At 37.0% G+C, this 16,145-nt stretch overlaps 2 protein-coding genes across 7 annotated transcripts; both read left to right on the top strand.

The window, feature by feature from the left end:
- Positions 1-1,094: 1,094 nt before the first annotated feature.
- On the top strand, positions 1,095-8,820 carry LOC105058022 (FRIGIDA-like protein 3). Of its 4 annotated transcripts, none has more exons than XM_010940784.4 (4): positions 1,095-1,251; positions 6,399-7,475; positions 7,687-7,844; positions 8,074-8,820. In XM_010940784.4, exons 2-4 carry the CDS (start codon positions 6,428-6,430, stop codon positions 8,626-8,628), a joined length of 1,761 nt encoding a protein of 586 aa, XP_010939086.1. In that variant the 5' UTR covers positions 1,095-1,251; positions 6,399-6,427; the 3' UTR covers positions 8,629-8,820. The 4 variants fall into 4 exon arrangements, with proteins under 4 accessions (XP_010939086.1, XP_073105152.1, XP_073105153.1 ...); XM_073249051.1 differs by lacking the exon at positions 1,095-1,251 and adding an exon at positions 1,638-1,947; XM_073249052.1 differs by lacking the exon at positions 1,095-1,251 and adding an exon at positions 1,638-1,966.
- Positions 8,821-11,266: 2,446 nt separating this feature from the next.
- LOC105058024 (uncharacterized) lies at positions 11,267-15,154 on the top strand. Of its 3 annotated transcripts, XM_029268362.2 has the most exons (8): positions 11,267-11,962; positions 13,491-13,577; positions 13,693-13,737; positions 13,833-13,928; positions 14,048-14,149; positions 14,501-14,587; positions 14,751-14,818; positions 14,911-15,154. In XM_029268362.2, the coding sequence occupies exons 1-8, from the start codon at positions 11,372-11,374 to the stop codon at positions 14,990-14,992; spliced, it is 1,158 nt and encodes a 385-aa protein (XP_029124195.1). In that variant the 5' UTR covers positions 11,267-11,371; the 3' UTR covers positions 14,993-15,154. The 3 variants fall into 3 exon arrangements, 2 of the variants coding, with proteins under 2 accessions (XP_029124195.1, XP_073105634.1); XR_003802618.2 differs by lacking the exon at positions 14,911-15,154 and having other exon boundaries at positions 14,048-14,162; positions 14,751-14,769; XM_073249533.1 differs by lacking the exons at positions 14,751-14,818; positions 14,911-15,154 and having other exon boundaries at positions 14,048-14,162; positions 14,501-14,592.
- The last annotated feature ends 991 nt before the right edge of the window (positions 15,155-16,145 follow it).

Here is a 16,145-nt window from a genome sequence, read left to right as displayed (position 1 = left end):
TGCTGCTGTCAGTGATGAAATTTTCATGGTAAATTCAAGTTATTTCTCACTGCATTGAGAAAACCCTACTTGCTCAGGAAATTATAAAAGATCAAAAATCGTTTCCCACCATTAGCAAATGGGTGTGCATGGCCATGGGAGACTAGATATAAGATAGATAACAAATTTATCAATTTAAACTTGATTTATTTATTAAATGGATCTAGAATTCACATATGAATCTGATTATTTTATTAAATAGATAATTTTAATCGGTGTACAATAGGTTGAATCAAGTTCAATAAGTAAAATAGGTTAAGCATTGTGACTATTAGAAAATCTATCATAGATGGTTTATCATCCACTAATGTGGCCCTTGTCATCATCAAATGGATTATGTAGATGATTATATTATTGTGTAGTCATGGAGATTTGTTATACTATGTAGGTCTTATATTTTTATAATTTAGAATCTATTTGGACGTCGAAAATTTATAATTTTGAAATAAAATATGTGATGGGATGGATGTTTTTGATTTTATAGAATTATACATAAAATTTTATAAAAAAAATTTTAATTTAGATAATACTATTCTTTGTTAGGACAATAAATTAAATTTTTTTTTTCCACCTATCTTCCTCTTTTCCTTCTAAAACTTATCATTATCAAAAATCATATTAACTATTATAATTACAAAATAATTCAAATAAAAAAATTAACATATTTTTGTATATTTTTAGAATTTAAAATTAAAAACTATTTAAATTTGGAATTGATTTGGAACCTACTCATGCATATTCGAATCCAAATAAATAAATAAATAAATATTATAAATCTTTATAAGAAAATATATAATAGATCCTACATAAATCTGATTATATATATATATATATATATATATATATATATATATATATATATATATATATATATATATATATATATATAGTATAAATTTTTAAAAGAAAAATATATAATAGAAGGATGCAGAAATTGAACTCCAAAACGATAGATCGCGTAACGATTACCTTAATCAATAAGCTACCGTTTGCGACCGCCTAAAAACTGATTGATTATATATTTACACGGTTTAAAATGTTATATTATAATATCCAACGCAAAACCCTAGCCATCGTCTAAGCTTCCTTATTCGGCGGCTCCAGGCCTCGCACGCGATTGAGACACTTGAGGACGGAAAAAGCCGAAGAAAAACTGGGGGAAAGCACAGCAAAAATCAACGAAAACAAAGGAAAGACGGAAGAAATTGAAAGGTAAGACCTTTTCCCACAAAGATTGATAATTTTTTTCCTTCTTTTTCTTATCGTTCCGTTCTCTTTTTTTGAGATCTGTGGGGAAAGAGAGAGTAGCTGAGGGAGATGGGAGGGGTTTCTTAGGTTCCGATTTGGGTTATTTCTCGAGCATATGGGTTGTGTGCGAGTTGTGGTGGTGTGAGCGGCAGAGGGCGACGACGAGGAGGTTGAGAGCAGGGCTGCCGAGGGGGCCTTGCGGTGGCCGACGAAGGCGGCAAGGAGCCGGAGGCTGGGGGGGTTGTGGGGAGGGATAGGAGGGGGCGAGGAAGGAGAGGGGCCAGGACCCAGGAGGGTTAGTTGGAGAGGGGGAGGAAGCGGAAGAGAGGGAGGGCGTCGCCCCGGGGGAAGGGGGGAGAGGAGATGGCGTGGGCGAAGAGGAGGTCGGAGACGATGGGATGGCGGAGGTAGAGCATGACAATCATCGGGAAAAACGTGACCGAGGATTTTTTTTTTTTTACTATAGAATTAGCCACTTCCCATTGTTCTTTTATCCCATAGTTCAATCTCTGAAACAGTGGCTAGGAAATGAAACGGGGTAAACATTTGGGCTATTCCTATCCTTTATGTTTGGGAGCTTCGTCGGCATTCTGAAATTTGGTTGGGAGGAGTAGGATGTTGGCCCCTCTCTCGCTCTCTAAGTTTAAACCCAAGCATCATGTTGGGACTTGAATAGCAAGTAATTCATCCATTAATGATTATGGTCAATAAAATCATGGTTTACAATACTCTTCAAGTTATTAAACAAAATTCAAATCATTATTACTTTTCTCTTAGCCAAAATTATTCTCCATAAACAACTGAATCTCCAGCTATTCAGTTATTCTTGACTAATTTAAGAACTATTTGTATATCAAAAGGTAAAATATTATATTTGTGAATTTAAGTTTGTCTCAATTAGCAATTAGAATTCTAGGTTCAAAATTTGTATGGTGCATTGCCAAAAATCTGGACTTATGTAATTATAGGTAGGGTATGTCTCCCCCCTTTTTCCAATTGTTCTGGATGCATTATCTATTACTTATATCATGCAATATGTATGACTATTTGTATATTGTTTATCAATTATATGAATCGATAGTTATCCAATACTAAGCATCTTATAGGTGATTCAAATGGGCTAGTTTATGAATAGCATAACAAATAATTTAAAGAAGGTAATGCATTGTCTACTTGGACCTACATATAGCTTTCCATAAGACTTCTTGGTGAAGAGATGTTTGTCATTTACATATGAAGGTAGATGTTAAAATAATTATTTGAAGGTAGAAAGTAGATGTAAGAATAATTAGAGGAACAAGGGGTTTATTGTTAACTCCTCATGTTACCTCTTTCTGTATACTAATTGCAGCTGTGGTTATCATATGAAAATATGAAATATTGAACGTGACATCACAAAAAGGACTCTTGAGGCATTTGCTATTATTTTCTGATATCATATATTTTTATCTTTTTATGTAGTAATTGTTAAAGAGTTCTAGTATCACTATATAAAAAAAATATATAAAATGACACTTTTAATCTTATTTAGAACATAAATTTAGATCCAACAAATTTAAAAGGCTTATTTGAATCGTATGGCATGTGCAATACCAGTAACTACCAACATAGATGATCGTAATTCCTCATCCTTTCATCAAAGTTTATTATATATATATAATTTAGTAATCACATGTCAAATTTTGATAAGTACAATTCCTTGTCATTTTCTCCAAATAGTTAATGAATGTAAATAAAATATGTTGATTAAAAATAGTAATTGATTTAGCAGTATGGAAATGAACACATCACATGAAGTCTTTATTCTTGTGGATGACATTAAGGAGATCAAGTTCAATAACAGAGCTAATATTTGACACATGATGCTCGTAATCTATTCAATAAAAAAATATTAATTGAAAATAGAGTGTTATATTTACATATATTTAATATCTCATATATCTCTTTTTATTTTCTTCTGCAATTCCTTTAAAATAAAAAAGAAATATATTTTTATCCAAAAAGGGGTAATGAGGCACTCTCAAGAGATGATGGAGATGCAAAAGTAGGGGTGGAGCTGTAGCGATGCATGGATTCCACTCCTAAATTTCAGGCTGGCTCATCTTGTTCCCAAATCCTTTTTTGGGTCAAGACTCAAGCCAAAATAAAAGATGGCTCGGTTCACGAGGCTTCTGTCACTGTGAGATCTGTGGAGTTAAATTGTAACATGTGTGTTTCGAACCTATGACCCAGGGTTCACCCTAGCATCGAACCAAGATAGAGTTCGTAAATCAAGCTGTTCCTGGCTGTTAGACTAGGAAGACCTCGATATCTCCAACATCGATCCTGTGGAAACATCATATCCGTCCTTCGGGCTAGGAGTCAATGCTGTTTTTAGGGAACACTTGGGGTTTTTTGCTAATTAAGCAGGTTTCTCTCCTCCACTTATTGCCTCTCCGATCCATCTAGGGTTTTCTCCACCTGGCCTCCTCCTTGAGTGAACGAAGGTATGGGCTTTCACATCCTTTTCTCTTCGACTTCGATCTACTTTTTTGAAATCAGGCTTCCTCTCGAGGCATTAATTTGCATTTTAATCCCAACAAATTACCCTAGTTTACATTCTGGAGAAGTTTTCTCACTTCCTCCAATTTACATCAAAAAAAGTTTCCTAGCTTACTGATTTTTGGCACCGTGAGCTAATTTCATCTTTCTTTGATGAAATGTAGGATGGGAATCAGAGTTTTCTGGCATTCTATCCCATCATCGGATGAAATAATGTGCTGAAACAAGAAAAAATCTTTTTGCTTTATTCCTGGGGTTTTTTCTAGATGTCCCCTTACTTGTCATATGGGCACATGTTAAAATTGTTTTATTTGTTTTAAAAGTAATTGGAATATTAGTGTAGAAATGTGAATTTGTATTTCTTTGCTTAAATGTAATTTGTTTTAATTATAGAAGTGGCAGGGAAAAGTAATTTCTGAATAAACGTTATTTATTTAAATCTTCATGGTGGCATGAAAAGTATATTTGTAGTTCTTCCATTAAATGCAATATTGACTTGATTTTTGTTTTAGTTTTTCCATTTTATTGCACATTGGATAAATGACTTTGCCATTGGGGGAAAAAAGAATTTTGGATCTCTGGATATGCAAGTATTGTGTTTATAAACCACTGCTGCTGTGTTTGGCAAAATGTAAGGCCTAAATTCATGAATATTTTTATGTCTTTGATACATTCTACAGTGTTATCTGATAACCTTAGATTGTGTTTCTGTGGAGCAGAGGGAGAATAGTGTTTTTCTGTTGAGGTGAGAGAATGGATGGAGATGTGTGTGTGTGAGAGAGAGAGGCTTGGGATCTCTTCCCATATCCATGTCATTCCCTTTATGAATTGGCTTTAGAGATGCAAAGTGGCCGACCATGGGCTAGCTCTTTGATAGTTGTGTTGGCTCCACTCTGAAGCTAGTGGAAGGATATATTTATTTAGGTCAGGTTGACATGATGAGCCAATGTAGGATAACTCCAGGTTTATGAACTACAGCTAAATCTTAAACTGTTCCCTGTTTTGCTTAATAGATTGGGTTTCAAGTATTAAGTCCAATAATGTAAGAGCCATGTCTGATCTGATTTAAGAATGGGACTATGTTTGAGTTCCATACCATGGGTACATGTTTGGGTTTTGGGTCAAGTCTAGATTGGTTCCAATTTGGGCATCTGTTGCAGCACCTACTAACTTATTGATTGACTGGTGGGAGTCGCATAGTTTGGTCATTCTCATTTATTCAAATCAAGACTTAAGCAATTTTTACAACAAATTTTAAAAAAAAAAATCTGAATGAAGGTTACGGCATTTACCGTATGGCTTGGTGCAAAATCTGATACTTCCAGAAAGCTGATTTAGAAGAATCTAACATTTAGGACCTCTGGAACATGCAAACAAGCCACTTGCAGCATTTACTAATTTATTCATTGACTGGTGGGAATTGCATGGATTGGAAATTTTATTTATTCCAATCATGATATAAAGAATTTTGCAACATATCTTAAAAAAATTCCAAATGAAGAAGCTTTGTGCAGAATCTCAGACTTCCAGAAAGTTGATTTAGATGAAAATTCTAATTTTAACTTTTAGGATCTGTGTAACATGAAAACAAGCTGTTATACGTTTTCCTTTTCCTTTGATTATGGTTGGCTATTCTTTGATTATCCATTTTGGCTAAAAGTTCGGATGGTGGAATGTTTATTCTTGTCACTTGACAGCTCTTTTTCTGAACAAGTTAGAGAAATAGCTGTGATATCATTTCCTTTATAAACATGAGATTAATTTTCAGACTCCAATAGTGTTGTTATACTCCAAATCTTGGGGTTCAGGAATGGTGGAATTGTTGCAAACTAGATGATTTTTTTTAATTTTTATTATTGTTATTTTTTGTTGTTGTTGTTGTTTTTTTTTTTTTGTGGGGGGAGGGGGGGATGTGGATTAATGTTGTCTGTTTATGAAAGGGTTTTGATGTTATGGTTGCCAATTCTTAACCAAGTCAAAACTGGTGGATGGTGTTGAAAATTTGAGCTTTGAAAACAATTTTTCCTTTCATCATGACTTTGCCTTATGGTCCCTGAGTTGTGAGAAATATCAGAAGGATTGGTATTGTCTGCCAAAGACTAGAGGTTGCTTCGAGGTGAAGCTAACAGTAAGTACATGCTAGGCTTGGGAAGTAATTGCCATATCTACGGAGTTCGTTGGCCAAGGTTTTTTAGCATCTTTCTCATCAACTTAACTCCACCTTCTATTGCAAACAAAACAAAATAAAATAAAACCATAACATGAATATCAAATACTATTCAATCAGCAGTGCTCTTAAATGGCAACAGCTTACCTGTTTGGCATAGTTTTAGATTCTTTTAAAGTTGAATGATGTTTAACCAGAGATGCTATTGTAACTTCTATGATGTTATGTTTTGCTATGGTTGGGAATTAGTTACTATGTGTCTGATATTTTCACCTCTGTTTATGCATCTGCATCGTTTTTGTATGTTCTGTCTTAATCTGTTGGTGTGAAAATAATTGCTTGTGCAGTATTCTTTTACTTTTTCCCCCCTTTTTGACTTTATCATGTATGATCTGTCCTGCAGGTTGTCTAATTGATAATTGCAAAATAGCCATGGCAGATACTGAAAAGCTCACCAAGGGTATTGAGTCAGCAACAGCTATGCTGGAACAACTTGGAAAAGCATTCGAGGAACTGGAATCCCAGAGAGAGTCATTTTTGCAAAACAAGATCCAGTGGGATGGCATCAAAGAACATTTCCACAACCTTGAGAGATCATTAAAGAATAAGTGTGTTGAATTAGAAGAGAAACAGAGGGTGTTCGAGGAAGAGCAATCCAAGACTCGTGCATTGATTGCAGAAAGAGAGGCTGCCGTTGCTGCAAAAGAACAAGCTTCATCAAATAGCCTTCAGGAACTAAGAGATATCGCTGTTTCTGTCATAGCAGAGGCACGCCAGAAATACAAGGTGGCATCTCCTGAGCCAGTTGACATCAGGGGAAGCAAAGCAAAAAAGGTAAGCACATCTCTCGATGATCCCAATGCACCTCCTGCTCCAGAGGAGAAAAATCCTGATAATGGATCAGGTGAATTAGCTGAAACTGGGATTAAGCCCCGTCCTCAATTGAAGCAACTTTGCGAACAGATGGATGCAAAAGGCCTTCTGAAATTTATTTCAGAAAATCGGAAAAATCTTGCCACCCTACGTGGGGAACTCTCTGCTGCATTGAAAAATGCAACTGAGCCAGCCCGTTTGGTGCTGGATTCCTTGGAGGGATTCTACCCTCTGGACCAATCTAGTTTACAAGGGAATGAAGATAGTGCCCTACAGGGCCTGCGCAGAAGCTGTCTTGTATTGATGGAATCTGCGGCCCCTCTGTTGGGGATCGCTGAGCCAGGTGTTGATCACCCTGTTAGCTCTGAAATTAAGCAGCAGGCCAAGGCAATTGCTGATGAATGGAAGCCCAAGTTGGCTGGTGTGGACATAGATGCTTCTAATGGATACTCATTGGAAGCACAAGCATTCCTACAGTTGCTTGCAACATTTAGCATTGCGCCAGAGTTTGATGAAGACGAACTTTGCAAGCTCATCATTGCTGTCTCTCGTCGCAGACAGGCACCTGAGCTTTGCCACTCTCTTGGATTAACACAAAAAATGCCAGGTTTGTATCCTACAAACTGACCATGAGAGTTCCAATGACTCAACCATTTCTTTCGTTAGGGTGCCCACTGGATAGGGGTGTACAGGAGATTTAAGGATGGTTGTTTAGTGCAATCAAAGGTCAACTAATAAAGAAGTTGAAATTTGATCAGCTAGTGAAATACCCTATATTTACTTGGTATGCTTATTATGGTAACCTTGTTATCATGCAGGTGTGGTTGCAGATTTGGTTAACAGAGGGAGACAGATTGATGCTGTTCATTTTGCACATGCTTTCAAGCTTACAGAGAGCTTTCCACCCGTGCCTTTGTTGATAGCTTACTTAGAGGACCTGAAAAATGCAGAAAAAAATGGAAATGGGGATGGGCAGGTGAGTACATCTGATATTTTTGTAAAATTTGTGTGAACGTATATTGTTCTTTAGAGAAGCTCAGGGACAAACCTTTAAGTCACCTTTGGTGGCAGATTTGGAAACCATCTGCATGCCCCCATGATGCAATTTTATTTAGTTCTGGTATATAGCATTTCCTTTTACTGTCAGTCACCTTTTGTTTTGATCAACATTACTTCCCCAACTCTATCAAACTAAACTCGTGCAGAAGGATCCCAATGCTCAGGAGCTTGGTGCACTAAAGGCGGTCATCAAGTGTATTGAAGAGTACAAACTCCGGGAAGAATACCCTATTGAGCCTCTCCAGAAACGTGTCGCTCAGCTCGAGAAAGCTAAATATGATAAGAAGAGAATGGGGGAAGCTGTCAAGCTCCAAACAAAAAAGCCTCGAGAGACTGGAGGCTATGCCCCTCGCAGGCCTGCTTTCGTTCCTGACAGCAGGCAGCTCCCACCTCCGGCTTTTGATGAGAGGCGACTATATGCAGGTGCCGTAGAAAGGTACCCTGAGAGGTACCCTTACAATGCACCACCCACTTATGAGCCACCTGCGTTTGCTGCATATGGTCAGCAGTTAAATGCCCGAGGGCCATATCATTACCCAGATGAGAGATTCCCTGCTGTTCCGTATGATGCTGCATCAAATTATTGGAGCTATCCAGGCACTGGACTGCAGTCTGCTCCAAACAGCTATGGTAATTATACGGGCACTGGAACCTCGTCTTCTTCATCCAACTATGGAGGCTATACAGGTAGCGGATTGTAGTCATCTCACCAATCTTATGTAATATGAGCTTGAATGACTGTAGTTTGCCCTCTGCTACTAAGTGAGCGTGTGAGAATTTGGAGGATGTATTCAACTTCTGGCGAGTGAGCAATCCTTTGTTTAGATGGGTAACTTAAACTCTTTCCATTTTAACCCAGAGTCCGTCCTAACTATTATGCTCGCTTGGTTACAGTTTTATCAGTCTATACTATGTGTTGTGTCTTGATCTCTGATAATGGTTGGTCAAATGCCGGTTTAATTGGAGTTGGAGACTGCTGTTATCCTTTTCTCGAGTTGGAGACGGGTAGGAGGATTGAAGTCCTTTCCACGGTCATTCATAAGAATGCGATACAATCTCTGTTCTGATGATGTTCATCCATCTCCTCGCAAGGTTGTGAAGGTAGGGAAATGAAATTGCAGATTACTTGCATTCATGTCAATATGCCTGTTTATCCAAACTGGAATTATGGGAAAGATGGCAAAACTTGGAATACCGGGGACGTCCTGATCCTAAGAAAATAAGGGGCTATCTTACCCTTGAAGAGCATGGAGAATCCTACGGTAAGATTGGTTTTCTTCCTTTCCTCCTCTCAGGTCTTTTTTTTTTTTTTTTTGAGAAATATTATAAAAAAATAGATGAATCGGTCAATTTATTTATATTTTTATATTTTTAAGATAGATGATTTATTTTTTTAGAGATAGTATTTATTCATTAAATGAAAAAAAAATTTATTCATCTAGGCCATCTTCCTATCAATTGAAAAAATAATTTTTTTAATTCATTTCTAATATATTTTTAACTTTATAATAATAATATAATATGGTATAGTATAGTATAGTATTATATATAATAATATATATAACATATTAATATAATATAATGTAATATAATATATTATAATATTATATAAATTATTATAATATGTTATAATACTATAATAATATAATATTTTATTATATATGATATTATATATTATATTATATTAATGTAAGATATTAACATAATATAATATAATATATTATTATAGTATATTAAAATATAATAATAATATATAACAATAAAATAATATAATATATTAATATATTGTAAAATATTATAATATTATAATATAAGAATATAATATAATATATCATATTATACTATTATATATAATAATATTTATATAAATACTATAATAATAATACAATATATTATAATAATGTAATATAATATAATAATATCTTATAATAATATTAAAATATGATATATTATAAGATAATATATCATATTATACTATTATATATAATAATATTTATATAATAAAGGATATTATGAGAAATATAGATAGATCTTAGTAATTTATTTAAAAAATTAACAATGCAAAAGGATATAGATAATAAAATTTTAAATTATTTTTCAATACATAAATATATATATATATATATATATATATATATATATATATATTATTTTTTATTTAAATATTATTTAAAAAATATTTAATTAAAAAATATAGATTTTTAGATAAATTTTTTATTTTCAAAAGAACGGACACTTAATGCCAAAGTAAGTGGGTGTATACGCTCTTAGTTTTCGTTTGTGTGTGCATTATATTTCTCTCTGCATATCATCACGCGGACAGTGACAGACTTAGGTCTTGGCTTATGTACGCTTCTCTCTAGATATCGTTGCATGGGCAGCGACAATTATCCGAGATGCACTTTTAGGTACATTAGAAACTTTGTGGGTGATGGCGTGGATCAATAGATAACATATGCAGTTGGTGAGGCAGAGTAAGAGGAAAGTCCGATCAAGAAGAACAAAATATGGGACTGGAAGAAACTATGTGATGGAACCCATAATCCCTAAATTTTGAGAGTAATATAAATTAATATTTTATCAATATCTTTTATCCCGAATAACCAAGGATAATGTGATGAGCAACTTCTCCGGCTCATCAAACTTGTCGCCATTTTTCTACCAAAAAAAACTGGTCGCCATTTCCACCGGTATGCGAGGTTATCCGTTGATAACAAACGCGGGCATGTAGTGTAATGTATAAGCAATGCTTGGATTGAAGATTTTTTGTAGCACTCCATGTCATCCAAATCATCATGCGGTATACTTGTGGGCGCATCCAAATAGGGTTTTAGTAAGCGATACCTTGATTAGTGCTTTCGTAGCAATTGCATTGGTGGCCAAATCGTCACGTGGTATACTAGCACCGAATGCACATGCCAAAAGGTCTGATATACAAAATTAGAAATGGGCTCGCTCGTAAATTTAATCACCTTTTAGTCCATGCTCCAGTCTTGTCCTCCACTTCAGTCCACAGACCGCACCCATCGACGAAGTTGGGACAGCAGATCCAGTGGGCTTATACTTGCAGTCTTCTATCGAATGAATCCAAGGATTCCCTAATTCAAAGCCCGTCGTATTCCATGGAAAAAATCAAGAAGACAATCGTCCCGTACAACTGTCCTCATGTAATCATCTAAGCGAACTAGCATATCTTCCATCCATTCCTATCCCAGACAATCTCAACCGACCAAGTCCTACAAATACCATCGACCGACGTATCCTATGCGGCCTTCCGCACGTGGTCCATCCTCTTCCCACCCAAATTTCCCCCAGATTTAAAACCTAAAACCCCTAGACCCCGAGCCTGCGGTGCCGTGCCCGCCTTCTCCTACTCCCTCTTTTATTTCTCCCGCCTGCCACCACCTCACACCTCCCACCTCGACAGAACGAAGAACGAAAGCAATGCAGGCGACGGCTTCCGCTCACCGCCTCCACCTCTTCTCGCCCTTTACCCCCGCTGCCTTCACCCCCAGAGGCAGCGCGGCCCGTCGCCGGAATGCCGCCGCCCCCGCCACCGTCCGCATGGCCCTCAGGGAGGACGGCCCCTCGTTGGCGGTGGTTGGCGTGACCGGCGCCGTCGGTCAGGAGTTCCTCCGGGTCCTCTCCGACCGCGACTTCCCCTACCGGAGCCTCCGCCTCCTGGCCAGCCGCCGCTCCGCCGGGCGGCGGATCGAATTCGAGGGCCGCGGGTATGTGGTGGAGGAGCTTCAGGAGGAGAGCTTCGACGGGGTCGACGTGGCGCTCTTCAGCGCTGGCGGGTCCGTCAGCAGGGAGATGGGGCCGGCCGCCGTGGAACGCGGCACTGTCGTGGTGGACAACAGCTCAGCGTTCCGGATGGACCCTGGGGTGCCGCTCGTTATTCCGGAGGTGAATCCGGACGCCATGGCTCACATCCGGCTCGCCGGAAGGGCAAAAGGGGCGCTTATTGCCAACCCGAATTGCTCCACCATCATCTGTTTGATGGCTGCCACACCCCTCCATCGCCATGCCAAGGTACCCCAATTTGTCTCAAAATTCCAATTTTAGTCTCAATCTAATCTTGGTATCATTCCCGGACAATGGCCATTGCTGTATGTGGTGTTCATGCTTGTTGTCTAGGTGTTGGATTTCAGTATCTTTCTTCTTCTCTTAGATGATTGTTTGACTTCTCTTGATACATTTAGGGATAACGACAACCAAATTTTAGTGGTGGAAAAATAAAAATTGGACCTTCTTAAAATGAAGTTCCCGTTCTTTATTTATTATGAGTTATTTATTTGAGAATTCTAATAAACCAACAAGTTGTTGTATTTGTTTAGAACAGACTCATATTTTTCACATACAACAGTTTTATTTTACATGGACGTATGGTGAGTGTACAGTATATAAACTACGTACAATATAAAAATAAGTATATAAACGACAAATTTATGCAATCCATGGTCTAGCAATCCCTTAAAATCGGTGATGGAATATGTATTGCCAGGTAATATGCAAATTCCTGTGTTCTTCCCGTTAAGAAGCAGACGAGTTGCTTGATTGATTGAATGTAGAGTAGAGAACGAGTGTCGATGGAAGTCATATGGAGAGCAGAATCCATCTTACTATAATTATTCTGCTCGTCAAAGGCCATATTAGCTGCTCAGAAAAGACCTTGCTGAGTTCTGAGATAAACCTTTCTGATTTATCTGGTCTCTTTTCTTGATGGAAGTGTTGCTAGATATTGGCTACTGTCATGCAAACTTCATTATTGAAACTACCACTCTATGAGGTCGATAAGATGATCTGATCCACTTGATGAATGTTTTAGTCAATCTCACACTACTCTGCGGAAGCTATGGCTAGCGAATTAAGTAGAAATCCCATGCCCTGTTACAATCTTAGTTGAGGAGCAAAAGTGAAAATGTTGAAATGAAATAATGAATCTTCTAACAGATGTCAAGCCAATATGCACATATAATCTAGTTTCATCATTTAATAGATATGTCACTAGATTCTGGTGACAGTTTGGCAACCAAAGTCATCTATACATAGAGATCACTCAGATTGTCCAAGCCACTGATGCGTATGATCTGTTAACATCTAACTTTTAGAATTAAGTTTTTACTATGTTGCAATATTGCAATGAATCCACCAATAGGCACTAAGCTAATCTGTAACTGTTTAGCAGGCTGTGGTCCCTTACATATAACACTCATCTATTTTATGAATTTAGGGTGTCTATACATACTAAAGAAACTATATACCATCCATATGATAGTTCTAAATATTATAATATCCTACCAGAATAGAAATTATCAGAAGTTTCTGAATGGTGAGTAAATACTTCACATATTGTTTCATATAGACAACAAATCCTTGTTATGCTCTAAGTTATGTTTATTCTTCCTCTCCTCCTTTTTAGATTTAATGCTTTAAATCTAAAAAATTCCAATTATTAGATTTGTAAATTTTCTGTGGGTCTAAATTTTGTCTTGTAGATTTGAATGTTTGTCAAAGTACTGTAAATGAGCCCTCCAGCTTGATTCCCTATCTGTGGCAGGTTGTTCGCATGGTTGTCAGCACCTATCAGGCAGCTAGTGGTGCAGGCGCTGCAGCAATGGAAGAACTTGAAAAGCAGACCCGTGAGGTTATCTTCTGTTCTTTTATATTTCCATTGGAATGCTTGTTTTCTCCCCATATTATTTTCTGTCTATTAAAATCTTGACCATATAAAATTGATGCTGTTTCTTATGGGTTTATAGGTTTTGGATGGCAAGCAACCCACTTGTGAAATCTTCAAGCAACAGGTTTTTTTCCTTTGGAATTTATGCCTTCTTGTACTGGGCATATTACAGATAGAAAGCTAATGCCATAATATATTGCTCTATCTCTTCTTATGCAGTATGCATTTAATCTTTTCTCACACAATGCACCAGTTCTTTCAAATGGGTATAATGAGGAGGAAATGAAACTAGTGAAGGAAACAAGAAAAATATGGGTAATTACTTGTGGTCATCCTTATTTCTCCAAATTTCATATTTTATCTTGTTCAAGTTGCTCCAAGTCTTGCAACTATGACTAAAATCTGGTTCATGTTCTAATTGTACTTCACTGTAGAACGACATGGACGTCAAGGTGACTGCCACTTGCATACGAGTTCCAGTGATGCGTGCGCATGCTGAAAGTGTGAATCTTCAGTTTGAAAAGCCTCTTGATGAGGTGAGGTGAAAAGGTGTGACCTATGTTTGATGTTCTTAAAGATCAAATGCAAGATAATTAGTGGTGATTTTGGTCTCCACTTGGTTTATTAGTTATAAAATGCAGGTCACTTCTTTATCAGTTAAAGTAATGGAATTAATATAGTTTAAAGCTACTTCACTTCTATAGATGCATGTTAGTCTAGCATCTTTCTGAATTTCATTAATTGCAATCTCGCTTCTACATATTTGACAGCTCGTCTGCAGCTTATTGTATATTTCCTGATTTGACGGTTTGAATTGCATGTTGTGCTCTATTGTATTATGATAACATGGCTGGGTTCTGATTTCAACTCGTGTGTTGTTTGTCCAGGAGACTGCAAGGCAAATTCTCAAGGGAGCTGCTGGTGTAATTGTTCTTGATGACCGGGCATCCAATCATTTCCCTACTCCATTAGAGGTCTCGCTCTATGTTCTCTGTCCTCCATAGTCTACAAACAAAATGGAGAGAATGATAAAAACTACAACTCTCCATAATAACAATTTGTCATCCTGCAATTCTGCATGTGAATTACTGTGGTAACACTTGATGCTGCTGCTTACCGTTTTGTACCTTCTGACAGGTATCAAACAAAGATCATGTTGCAGTGGGTCGGATCCGTCAGGATTTGTCTCAAGAAGGAAACCTTGGGTAAAACAAACTAAACGCCTTGTATTGTAAATGCCTTTTAATATTTTTACCATGTCAATATTATATTTACTAATGGAAAGATATTATGACAGATTGGACGTTTTTGTCTGTGGAGATCAGATACGCAAGGGAGCTGCACTGAATGCAGTCCAGATTGCTGAAATGTTGCTTTAGTTCATTGAGTCGTCCTTGTTCTACATGTTGCTGGATGCTTCTCATATTAACCACCTTTGATGGGGGAGACAAGATGATAGATTTTGTTGTCTTTGAAAATTATGTAGTACAGACTTGTATTACATGGTTGAATGAAGAAAATTTTTGGGTGATACTTTATTATTTAAGGTCCTTATAATTTTGCATGTCAAATAAAAAACATATTACTTCGTTTTGTTCCCAATTTATGTGGTGGTAGTAATTTCTTGTTGATGCCGCTGTTATAATTATCTAATGGTGGATAATATGACTTTTTGTGCACTTAAATTACAATTTAAAACTGGCATTCTGTTTATATACTGATTTTCTGAAATGCAGCTGTCAATGCTGAGAGCGCAGAATTCTTTGCCTTGGTTTTCTTAATTGTAATTTGTGCTTTCATTCAAAATTGTGCCAACTCTCCATCAAGAGTGGTTATTTTTCTTGTCTCTCATGTTAGCTACTGGTTAGTTGAACTCCAAATCTTGTAACATATGAATTGGTTCCTCACTAATCCAGCTGCTGACAGATTTGGAGAATTTCTGGATTTGAAGCTTTTTGTTCTTCAGCTGTCATTCGCCTAGAGGATGTAAATAGTAATGCCCAACACCCTGGAGGACGTGTGCTTTATTCCAGGTCCGTCTACCTGAAGGTGCACTTCCTTGCTCTTGGTTTTAGTGCTGTATCAAAAATTGATGTTCTTCCTTTCCCCTTTTTTCCTTCAAAAGACAAGTCAACCTTCTTTCTTCTTCTCCTTCTTCTTCTTTTCTTTTTTTTTTTTTTTCCTCCTGTTCTGGTTCCACACCTCAGACTGTTTTGGTGTTCTTTTTCGCAAAGTAAACAGCGATAAAAATCATTCAGAAAAATTTTCACCATTATAAATATTATTGCAGCTCGAAATCAGACCTTATAGGATGCATGAGTAGGCTACCCTGCTCGGTGGAAATGGAGGAGTATAGATCGGTGCTGGAGTGGATTTGCAAGCACAGAACGTAGTCAGAGGTTCATCAGACGTGTCTGGGGATTTTTTTATGCTTAAGTTAGGTGGAGTTTCGAAAAAAAACAGAAGATATGAAAGAGAGAGAAGTATTATGTGTGGGTTTTTTTTTGTTGTATCCGAGGATCTATTCTAACT

This window comes from Elaeis guineensis, chromosome 15, assembly GCF_000442705.2.
Source record: "Elaeis guineensis isolate ETL-2024a chromosome 15, EG11, whole genome shotgun sequence".
Taxonomy (NCBI): Eukaryota; Viridiplantae; Streptophyta; class Magnoliopsida; order Arecales; family Arecaceae; genus Elaeis; species Elaeis guineensis.
This window is presented reverse-complemented; position numbering and strand designations above follow the sequence as displayed.

Excerpts from the sequence above, each read along its gene's own strand:
- LOC105058022 (XM_010940784.4), top strand. The coding sequence starts at position 6,428 with ATGGCAGATACTGAAAAGCTCACCAAGGGTATTGAGTCAGCAACAGCT. Across the intron at positions 7,476-7,686 it reads ATTAACACAAAAAATGCCAG|GTGTGGTTGCAGATTTGGTT; the intron begins GTTTGTATCCTA and ends GTTATCATGCAG. Across the intron at positions 7,845-8,073 it reads ATGGAAATGGGGATGGGCAG|AAGGATCCCAATGCTCAGGA; the intron begins GTGAGTACATCT and ends AAACTCGTGCAG.
- LOC105058024 (XM_029268362.2), top strand. The coding sequence starts at position 11,372 with ATGCAGGCGACGGCTTCCGCTCACCGCCTCCACCTCTTCTCGCCCTTT. Across the intron at positions 11,963-13,490 it reads CCCTCCATCGCCATGCCAAG|GTTGTTCGCATGGTTGTCAG; the intron begins GTACCCCAATTT and ends TATCTGTGGCAG. Across the intron at positions 14,819-14,910 it reads TCTCAAGAAGGAAACCTTGG|ATTGGACGTTTTTGTCTGTG; the intron begins GTAAAACAAACT and ends ATATTATGACAG.